The sequence below is a fragment of the Schistocerca serialis genome, chromosome 9, assembly GCF_023864345.2.
Source record: "Schistocerca serialis cubense isolate TAMUIC-IGC-003099 chromosome 9, iqSchSeri2.2, whole genome shotgun sequence".
NCBI classification, from domain to species: domain Eukaryota; kingdom Metazoa; phylum Arthropoda; class Insecta; order Orthoptera; family Acrididae; genus Schistocerca; species Schistocerca serialis.
The window spans coordinates 14526950-14538956 of NC_064646.1; the positions used below are offsets into that span (position 1 = coordinate 14526950).

Consider the following 12007-nt stretch of genomic DNA (forward strand, 5'->3'; position numbering starts at 1 on the left):
CACAGATGAGAGGCAATGAAGAAGTGGTTTACACCTCAATGTAGAAACAGTGAAATGAGTTGGGGTGTTGGTCAACAACAACCAAGATTCCCTTTGTGGGAACCCAGTACCAGCAAAACTACAATTGGGCATTCAGGGTAGTTAGTTTTGTGGATTTTGGGAAGCATGTAGAAGATGAGAGTGCTGGAGGTATTTGGGGTGCAGACATTTTATCTTCCAGTTCATACTTCCATCCAGCTGTCATCTTCCCCCAATCCTCCAAACCACCCCCCGGGTAGCTTACAAAAACTACTCACCTCTAACCTGGCCTCATTCTCCTACTCTATGTTCATCATGACCTTGATGGAGCCTAAGTTTGCAGGAAGAATGATCAAATTCCAGTCCATTTTGCAGGTGTAAATAACTGTTCTTTCCACTGTATAGAGTTGTGTGTTCTTGGAAACATTCCTTGGAAAGGAGAGTGATTGCAAGTCAGAGGCAAGGAATTTTTTGAAGGTAATCATTGTTTGATTTACTAGGAGTGGGGGAGGGTCACATCTGCATGGTGTTAAGAACTGACACAGGCAATGTCCATTGTTGGCCAGAGGCTAGTTCCCCAAATGTGGGGAAAGGTCTAGATATTTCAGGAGGGATTGGCTGTTAAGCTGAAACAGGATCACTACAGCAGCACATAAAAGTACAACAATCATGCAGTTGGAAGATCCTGATAAAAGCTTTACTAGTCTTCACCTGAGTCTGTAACTAGTTATGCTTTTTTGCCACCAACCCCTCTGTCTGAAACTAACCACTAACCAACATTGAATGTTGCCTGTGTCAGTTTATGCCTCCATCCACATGTGAGCCTCCCTAACTCCTATTAAACCAGTCCTAGATTACCTTATAGAAATTTGTTTTCACCAACTTGCCCTCACTCTCCTTCCTTAGGACCCTGTCCATGAACACAAAACCTTCAGTAATGGAAAGAACAGATATTTACACCCTTAAAACAGAAAGTAATTTGATCGTTCTTCGTGCACACATAGGCTCCACCAGTGTCATGATGAACCTAGGCTAGGAGGTTAAGGTCAGATTGGAGGTAAGTAGTTTTTGTAAGGTAAGCATGGGGCACTTTGGGAAGTAGGGGAAGGTCACAATTGGATAGAAATATGAACTGGTGCATACAATGTCTGTAACGAATGCTATTCAATAGTGTGTCTACTTTTTAAAAATATATTTCTAGTGAGTTTCTCTGACATTTCCTAACAGCATAACAAACTTTTATTTATCATTAGATGCCAGTGACTAAACAGAAGTGTAACTTGTGGATGACAAAAGGTGAAAGTACCTCATAGAAAGCAAAACCATTCAGTTACAGTAAAAGGTTATGACTACCATTAAGTGAGATAATCATGAAATCATACTGGCAGACTAATCCCAAATGGGTGAAACCATCAGCAGGGATGCTTATGCTACACTAATGAACAAACTGGAAGGTGTTAGCCATGTAAAATGTTGACATCTAGCTAAGAAGAAAGTTCTCTTAGACCAATAAGCAAAAATGTCTCTTACAGCTGCTGCTAAACTGAAAGCTATTTGTTTGGAAAGAATGAAGATTATGGTTTAATATCCTGTCGATAATGAAGTCATAAGAGATATAGCACAAGCTGACACTGGAGAAGGTATGAGCCCATGTCCTTTGCAAAGGACACTGCCTTAACCAATTTAGGGAAACCACAGAAAACCTAAGTCAGGAGGATGGTCAGATGGCAATTTGATCAGTCGTGTCCCTGAATGTAAGTCCAGTGTCTTATTACTAGATCATCTTGTTTGGCAATTTCCTTTAACTGCTTCCACATCTAATCTATTGATTGGGTTTGGCTCCCTGTGATTATTTTTTTCCTCTCAAACCTGAAGAAGCACTTGGGTTTACGAAGATCCACGTAAAATAACGAAGCTGAGCTTGTAAGAGACTTACTATGCATAGTTGGACAAATTTTATTTTACTGGATTATTAAAAAGTTGTCGTCTTTGGAGTAATTACATTGGTTTATAAGATGATAACGTTGCAAAGTTTCAAAAAATGTCACAGTAAGTAAATAAATTCTCACATTTTGCACTTTGTCACGTACAATGACAACAGAAACTGGAGACACTGCGTGTGGTAATCAAAATTCAGCTCAAGGCTAAATAAAGATTCTTTGAAGACAACTGAGTTGATCAAGAACAGATGCAAAAGAACAGATGATGAGATGGAATGCACAATAAAGGGTAAACAATGGCACCATTATTGTTCCTACTTTTTAGTGTTTATTAATATTTTCCTATTATTCAAGTTGTAATTCTTTATTTTTCATTTAAAGGCTGTGACTCAGTTATTTATATTGGCAGCTGCTTAAAAAAGTCTTCAATTAGTGAGATCTCCACCTCTAAATAAACAAAATCTGAATTTCATCAGTTAGACTGCTATGCTGCTTTTATTAATTTCACGTATAGTGGCAGTCAGTCATGAGCACACACAAAGGAGAACTTTGACAGTGCTGTGGAGGAACAAGCCCCACCTCTCTATCACAGGTGCAACATTCCTAGACCTGTTTTTTGTGCTTCTACAGATGCAGGACTTAGATATAGCGAAAGCTATTGCCAAACCTTCTTGAGATTGTGGGAGCCAAATTCTAACCATATAATGGACCCAGAGTAGCTTCTTCACTCTTTTCAAAATAGGAAAATCAGCAAAGTGTGACACAAAGCAAAGTGGAGTGCACAAAAGTATTTTGTAATGACTACCGTAATTGTTTGCTGAAGTTGGCAGTGCCATACACAAAGTAGTACTGATCCAACCTCTACCAATATCTTACTTAATAATAGCTCAAATTACACACCCCTCCCCTCCAACCTAAAACTGCCACTTTAAAAGTGTCTGCACTGTATTAGTTTCTGTTTTGACTAAGACTCCCAGAAAGTATTCTATTTGTTATTTACACTATTTGTGTTTTTATTGTTAAGTAGTCTGCATCACAACAGTACAATACACACATTTATAAACATGGTTTCTTATTACACTATCCAACTGGCCAGCTGCCAGTTAGAGGACAAGTCTTAACACTACAGCAATGATTACTTTGGATAAGTGAATTTCTTCTTTCCCAGCACAATGATCACAAGAACTAACTAATAAAAAAATACATGTGCAATTCTTCCAAAGCAGCTGATGCTGAATCCTAGTGGCATACCTGGTATGAACGGATGATTGCCTGTACAGCCAAGTGGTCATCAATTATCTTTTCATTGAGTTGTCCATCAAGAGCGGGTACTGATGCTCCTAAATAAGGAGCGAGGCTCATTATAGGAACCTGGTTCTTGGCTAGAGGTGCTAGTGAAGGTGGAGGATGGTATGCTTCACCTGGTGCAGCACCTGCTGAGGTGCTTCGGAAAAATGTATCCCATGACTGGAAATATTAAACATATCACATCTCAGTAAACAGATATATGAAGATTTTTAACAATTATTTATAGCCAGAAGTATTAATTAAATCTGAGAAATAAATATGTGTAAAGACACCTGGATAAAGAGAAACATTATTTTATAAGTTGCTAATACATACAAGTGCAATGGTGATTTACTTTAGTAGTATAATGTTCAAAACTTGTGACATAAAAATTTTCAAAGCCAGAATTTCACTTGCAAGCAAAATACCTTTAGTGAAAATCACTTTCTAATCAACAGGCTGTGAGCCAATAAAATAATACTATCCTCAATCTGGAGTTTGGTTGGAACACCAGAGTGTTTTACTAGGCAAGGTCCAACTGGAATTACTATGCCTTTCCCTTACTCCAACATTTGAATTGACTTACCAAGTGAAATGTGACAGACCAGAAAACACTATAGGAAAATGATTGATGCCGGGACCAATGTGGATTCCATTACACAGGTTGTGGTTATAATTAATGTTTTGTAAATAACTTTCAACATTAGCATACTTAACTTCACTAGAATATATGTTTACAACTGTCGTTATTATTAGAACAGGCTTTCTGACAAACATCAAATTATCATTGTTCTTAAGTGAATATACTTTCAAAGAAAATTCCAGATTGATTTCACATCAGTTCCTCAAACCACACAAACTGTTTATCCTGAAACAACGACTGCTTAATGTCAATTACCAAAACAAGACTCTGAAAATAGCAATATTAAAGATCATATTGTAACTAAAACAGAAATTCAAACTTTTTTAAGTCTAATGGTTCAAAGATTTACTAAATTATGTATTAAAATATGTATCTGCATTAATGTTATTTACATGAAACATAGCAATACTTTTCAATAACCAAACTGTGTATCAAAATTCTTACAGAATTCTAATTGTTGCCAGAAAATACATTTACTGCCATGTCAATAATGTCACATGAAATTATCACTGTCACCTATCACATGTAGCTGTATGCCTAAGCCCACATGGCTAAATTGGCTCAATATCTATCAGTTTGTCTCGCTAGGGAACTGTTATACAAATCTGTCAAAAGTGAGCAATGCGTAACAGGGGGAAGGCAACCTCTCACCAACAGCAGACTGATGCCTGGAGCATAGAAAATATTACAGAAAACAGCATTCACACTAGCTTCTGAGCACTAGCTATTTTCTAGCAGTAGCGCACACATTTACATAAACAATCACAGAAACCCAAACACACATTCCAGTGGCCACAGCAAGATTTATTAGACAGACTAGTCTTGCTGGCCATAGGAGGGTGACTGCGTGTGTGTGTGTGTGTGTGTGTGTGTGTGTGTGTGTGTGTGTGTGTGTGTCGGGGGGTTCCTCTTTCTCCATGAGGTTGGTGTTGTATTATCAGTTGTGGAAAGTGGATGGCTGATGCTCTTCCTGATCCCCCCCGTGACAAAATCTGTATACACCATCTGTCTGTGTCTAGAGTAAATCTCATATTCAAATGTCATAAAATTTTCTTAAATGTTTGCATAAAATGTTTCTGAGGTGGGAGGTGGATACTAGACTGGTATTCACCTAGTGGATGTAGAAAACCATCTAAACTCCACATACAGGTTGGTCAGATTACCAGCCCTTATTAACCCATGAGGTGGATTGATACAGAATTGTCTTTTTTTTTCCTGTATCCTGTGAGCAGCTCCTTAACACATGTGGTTATCCAAGTGGGTCGAACATCCTACTTGCATTATTACAAAATTTATTGAAGGACACAGCGCACTTTCTCAGTTCTATATTACGTGAAAATCGTCACTTTTCTTCCCTCCACTATATTTTGTGTATGTTTTACAGTTTTTCGCTGGTAATGCAGAAACTTAGCAATTTACAAGTATTTTGAACAACTCAGGATGTCTCAATGTTCATAGGAAACAACACAAAAAATGGATGCCCGACGTTTTCTAAAACACTTCCTCAAATTCCTACCATTTAATTCCACAATACATACTTTAGTGCCCCCAGAATTTTATGAAAGTCTGGAGCCACTTGTGTTCCAGACGTTTCGAACACGTGTTATTTTAAAACATGTCATAAGGATGAGCATGGGATACTGCACCCACTTATTGTTTGTGCAGGCGAAACTGGAAGGGAGATAATTCGTCGGCGCTGGCAGGTGTTCAGCGCGACCTGCCAAGAATAAGCAAATATGGCCCGGAAGATCCATGGCAGGCTGCAAAGAGTAATGTAGCATTGTATTGTTAAAAAACTAATGGAGAGACTCGAAATAGTGACTGTTTATTAGACATTGAACTGCTGTTGAGAATACATGGACTGGACATGGATAGTCAGCCACGATAAAAGCTTATGTATTAATTGTGTTCAAAAATGTGTAATTAACTGACTCTGGGTGCCCAGTAATGTGTGGACTTACGTCATAAAGTTTAGTTGTTTTTTTGTACAAAGTGGAAATAAATATGTTCTGGTGCATTGAATGATATTCCAAGAGTAGCGTATTTTTTAAATAAGAATAGAGAGAGCAAGAGAGTGAAAATTTCCCCTTCCTAGCAGTGAAATCTTTGGAGAAGCGTCTGGTGCTATCAGAAGGCATCGGCGCTGCAAGAAAGCAGAACCAGCATTCTTCAACAAGTAAGTCCACGAAATGCTTAAGCTGTATAGAGAGAGCTTACATTACACCGGGCCACCACAAGAACGTGGCGACCGTGACAGGACCTGAGAAAGAAGGGGAAATATTAAAAAAAAAAAAAAAAAAAAAAAAAAAAAAAAAAAAAAAAAAAAAAAAAAAAAAAAAATGTTGTGAGTTGCCATAGCAACCGATAACAGTGAGACAGTGAGGCTGAAGAGCGATTCCACGATACTTATCCACTTATCCAGAAATATCGTGTTGATAAATGGTGAAATGATTAAGGGAATCAAGAAAATCGCACAAAGCTGCAATTAGTCTCAAATTGCCGACGCCACCATCTACAAACGCTGACACTGTCGCACACTAACGCCGATGCAGCTATACACCAAAGCTGACGCTGACGTACACCAATGCTGACGTCACATCACACCAATGCCAACGCAGCTGTCCACAAAAACCGATGCCGCCGTCTACCTACGCCAACGCCGCCGTACACCAACGCCGACATCGCATCACACCAATGCCGACACAGCCGTCCACGAAAGCCGACGATGTCATCCACCTACGCCGGGTGAGCTACTACTGACCTTTGATTGTTTGTGAAGTGTGGGGAGTTGTGGAAATAAGCAAGTGTACCTTTAAGGATAACTAGATTAAAGGCAAAACAAAACACAATGGAAAAAGAACATCAATCTGTAGAGTCTGTTGTGGCTATGGGAATTGAAAAACAGGGGCCAGATTTAGGCGAATTAATGAGGTTTATCAAAGCGCAGTTTGAACCACAAAACAGGACGAACTGAAGGCAGAATTAAACTCTAAGTTAGATCTGCAAAACACAAAACTAGAGGCTCAAGTTAATATCCAAAGTAATCAGATACAAGAACTGAAAAAAGAATTGAAAAAAGAATTGTCTGATTCCCTTAGTGAACAGACATATTTTATTTAAGGATTTAGAACAAAGAAATGAAGCTCATCTAAAAGGGTTAGTTCAAAAATTAGAATATGATGTAGACTGTAAATGTAGTAATTTGGAAACACAATTTAACGAAAAATACGACTCTTTGAAAAATGTATGTAATGTTACATTTCATGTGGTCAAACAAGAATTAACTACGCTAAAAACCAATGTCCAGAAACAAGATAAGTTGCTCCCCCTAGTACAGGCACAAATTTCAGGGGTCAAATCACTGGTGGAACTTCAAAGAAAAGTTAATGACTGCAGAGCTTATAACTTTGAAAGGCTTAGAAGAACAAGTAGAAGAATTAATAGGATGAAAGGTTGAAGAGAAACTAAGTGTTGATATCTCTTCACCTATAGTAACTTCCGATTTAGATAACACCACCAAGAAAGACTTGGAAACGTTGAGCAAAGAATTCAAGCTCATGCAGGAGAAACTAGAGAAATGCACAGTTTCCCAAAATATTATATTAAATACGAACATGATAACTGATTTGCAATGGGGATCAAATTCAGGCTTGTCAAGACAGTTTCCTAAATTCAAACCAGACGGGGAGGTACACCCCACCCATTTCTTAAAACGATTTAACCAAGCCATACCACTGAAAAAAGAAACACACAATTTTTTTCTGAAATACGTAGGACCTTATCGCATTCAATCAATAGTACACCAAAAAACCCTATGTTTAGTAGATCCTGTGACAGGAGAGGAAAAGGGAATGTATAATGCTAAGGATATAAAACGATATGTGCAAAACCCCCAGGGATGTTGACGTTCTGTGTCAACGGGTGGAGTGACATCCGCTGGTTCCCGAGTTGGGTTCGGTGTTACTTCTACATTAGTTTTCCTACACCGAACTCCCTTCAAATCTTCGACTATCCTGTAATCTATTCATAAGCCTCAAGCTATCCTATCATATTAGTATTAAAAGAGACCAATTATGACTGATTGAAGGAGTCACAATAAACAGTAACCTCTAAGCATGAGGTAAAACCAACAGGGTAACATTCTAACAGGAGATATAATATGATGGTACTGGTTAGGAAGAATGATACCTAGATGTCATAAACTGAACATGTGTATGAAATATAGAGTGAAGTGACTAACTCAACAACTATTTGATTATAGTGTATATAATTTCTATCTTTATAGAATGTTTTATATTTTTTGTAAAGTGTGATGTGATTGGGGAGGGTTTACATCTAATTTTGAAATGGGTGGGTAGCATAGGCACAGACACGACCTACGCACCACACCCTTCACCTTCATACAACCCTTGCAAACAAGTGTGACTCGTTCTTCATCATTTGCCGTTCCATAGGAGTCTTTTCTTCGGGGACTTCAAAGGTGATGATGAGAATGTCCGTTCTGCAGGAGACGCCGAACATCATACCTCCTCTGGCTTCTCACGTAAGTACTGGCGAAGTGTGGATCCAGGGGAAGGGGGGTACGAAGGGTTTCATGTCTTTGGGGCTCTCTTCTTTCTTTCTTCGATCTTAGCAACCAATTCTTTCATTTCCTTTCTTACTTCTCTTAAGAGTACCAATCTATCTTTCCCTCTGTCCACATTCATATACTTCTATCACTGAAGTCCTTCTCTTTTTCATGATTTCTATAAATCTTCAACTAAGAACCTTAGTTGACCAAAGAATCAGGACGCACGATCACACTTCCACACTCAAACAATTAAATACAAAGACACAGACAAGTAATACACAGGGAGATGTAATAACCGTCACAGATAAGGGGGGAAGTAGTTCTCAGGAAGGGCTTGAGCACATGTCCTAAGTAATGACAGTCGCACATCTCAAGTGAAATGGTATGTAAGCTTAAACCAAAGGAACAAGGGGGGACGAAGTGTATATCCATCTGTGTTCATAGCTATAGTAATACAAAGTAATATGAATGGAGATAAAAAGAAATAGATATTAAGCCAGAGGTATTGAGTCAAATAAGTTGCTGATGAATAATAGGATTGTGCAGACCGAATAGCCCAATGACAAGAAATAAAGTTACAACCATGGACGAAACATATTTAGTTATTAAGGCTAAATAAGTGAGTTGTAAGCAATGAACAAGCGAAGAATTTACGCAGGTAGGCTGAAGGACTCAGGAGGAGGAAAGGAGAGGTAGATAGAAATTTTACCAGGAAATTTTAAATAAAATAGTGTGCAGAGGAGTACAAAAGAGGCAAGACTATGAATCATTGTTAGAGAAGATAAGGAGGACGCATCCGACATAGATGAAATGAGAGAAAAAGAGGCAGGTAGGCAGACCCAGAGGAGGTTGACCTATACTGTGCGGGCAGGGGCACCAAAAAGGGGATTGACCTGTACCATAGTTTAGTATAAATGGAAGGGGTGTACCTACCCAAGGATGAGGAAGAAGATGTTTTCATAGTATCAACCCTTACATAGATTGGAACCCAAAGGGAAAGGGTGGTATAGTGACCTGAGATTGTAGTGGAAAGTTTCTCCTGGTAAATTTGAATCCTAAAATTTTTTAAATAGAAAAGATGAATCCTGCGCAAGCAGATAGAAAAAAGAGAAAATCCCCAGTACAACTAATTTTTCTCAGACCCGGAAAACCGGTGGTTATCATTGCAACAGCTTCTTAAAAAAGAGTAAAGACTCTACTCAGAATAATGCCTGAACTTTGAAACTGCCTAAGGAGATGGATTTATTTTGGCTCAATCCTGGAAGCAAGAGTAGATAAATCTATTGGAAATAGCTAATACTTGTTGTACTATTAGTTTATCATACTACTATGTCTATGAAAGTTATTACCAACAGTTTAATGAAATACCGGAAATGAAAGAGTGTTTTTGTACCTAATGTTTTGATATAGTACAAAGTAACAAGATAAGTGATTAGAAAAAAAAATTATTAAAATATATGTTGTGTGCAAAATAACGAGTGTTCGAGCTAAGGGGAGGGATATGTAGCGCCCCCAGAATTTTACGAAAGTCTGGAGCCACTTGTATTCCAGACATTTCGAACACACATTATTTTAAAGCAGGGCATAAGGATGAGCATGGGATACTGCACCCATTTATTGTTTGTGCAGGCGAAACTGGAAGGGAGATAATTCGTCGGCACTGGCAAGAGTTCAGTGCGACCTGCCAAGAATAAGCAAATACGGCCCGGAAGATCCATGGCCTGCTGCAAAGAGTAATGTAGCATTTTATTATTAAAAAACAAATGGAGAGACTCGAAATAGTGACTGTTTATTAGACGTTGAACTGCTGTTGAGAGTACGTGGACTGGACGTGGATAGTCAGCCACGATAAAAGCTATGTATTAATTGTGTTCAAAAATGTGTAATTAACTGACTCTGGGTGCCCAGTAATGTGTGGGCTTACGTCATAAGTTCAGTTGTTTTTTGTACAAAGTGGAAATAAATATGTTCTGGTGCATTGAATGATATTCCAAGAGTAGCATATTTTTTAAATAAGAATAGAGAGAGCGAGAGATTGAAAATTTCCCCTTCCTAGCAATGAAATCTTTGGAGAAGCGTCTGGTGCTAATAGAAGACATCAGCGCTGCAAGAAAGCAGAACCAGCATTCTTCAACAAGTAAGTCCACGAAATGCTTAAGCTGTATAGAGAGAGCTTAACATTACACCGGGCCACCACAATACACGAAGGACACCAAATTTTTACCATATATGTGTGTCTGCACCTACACTCCAACCAGACAACAACCACAGAACACCTGCATCTCTCAGGTGGCCAGCCTCAAGTACAGTTCATTTCTTTCGCAGACATCTCAAAATCAGCTTAACAATAACAGTTCTGGGTAGTAAACCAGCACAACCACAACAACAACAACAACAACAACAATGGTTTTTTATCGCCAAGAACTCAGGACGCTACCATCCAGGGAGTTTACTCTTGCCGTCGCGTGGTGTTCCAACTGACAACAGGAGGCACAGCCAGCATGTGACTATGTACCTCAGCAAGTCACAGTCCTGAAAATAATCCACACTGTATACCTTCACCTTGGTGCTACTCAGGCCAGTGCATGGAACTTGAGAGAAGCCGGTACCACCAGGAGGTATGCTGGGCAATTGTGCCGACTGCTCCACAATTTCTCATTTGGAGTAACTCCTGACCAGACCCACAATGCTGATCCTTGATGGATCTTTACATCAAGGCAAACTCAGCTTACAGGTTTAGGCTTCCTGCTATGCCTTACTGCTTAGCCTTAAGCCTTCATCATGCACCTTCCAACAAACTTACTTGACAGTGTTCTCTCTCCCCGTAACTCATATCAGAGCTATACAGCAATCAGCAATGTTATCTCTTCTTTTAATGGCATGCAGAATAAACAAGTTGTTATTTCCATCCCACTTGACTTTTGTTAAGGCTTCTTTCCCAAGGGAGACACTCCTTCGAGAATTGGACTTAACTCTTCTTCGCAACATCCATTTTCTGACATCGGTGATGCCATTCCATATTTTTCAGTGTCTCGTTTCCATGTTGATCTGTCCATTGTCATTATTGGCACTGATGGTAACAGAATTCTTTGCACCATTTCTACATCCACATACATACTCTGCCAGCCACCATATGGTGTGTTGCGGAGGGGACCTTCTACCACTGCTTGTCATTTCCTGTCCTGCTCCACTCACAAATAGAGCAAGGGAAAAATGACTGTCTCTGTGCCTCTGTACAAGCCTTAATTTCTTTTACATTATGTTCGTGGTCCTTGCGGAAAATGTATCCTGGCAGCAGTAGAATCATTCTGCAGCTAGCTTCAAATGCCAATTTTCTAAATTTTCTCAATAGTGTTCTGCAAAACAAACACTGCCTTCCCTACAGGAATTTCCATGTCAGTTCAGAAAGCATCTCTGTAACCCTTGCATGACGACTGACTCAGATGGTAACAAATCTAGCAGCCCGCGGCCGAACAGTTTTGATATCTTCTTTTAATCCAACCTGTTGGGAACCCTAAACACTCCAGCAGAACTCAAGAATGGGCTGGA

At 39.1% G+C, this 12007-nt stretch overlaps 1 protein-coding gene across 1 annotated transcript in view; it reads right to left on the reverse strand.

Annotated features, from left to right (window-relative positions):
* LOC126419242 (2-oxoglutarate dehydrogenase complex component E1-like) overlaps window positions 1-12007 on the reverse strand; it is a 185011-nt gene that overhangs the window by 153767 nt on the left and 19237 nt on the right. Inside the window, exon 3 of the mRNA XM_050086387.1 lies at window positions 3210-3425. Within this exon, the coding sequence (XP_049942344.1) occupies window positions 3210-3425 (216 nt within the window). The remainder of the gene's footprint in view (window positions 1-3209; window positions 3426-12007) is intronic.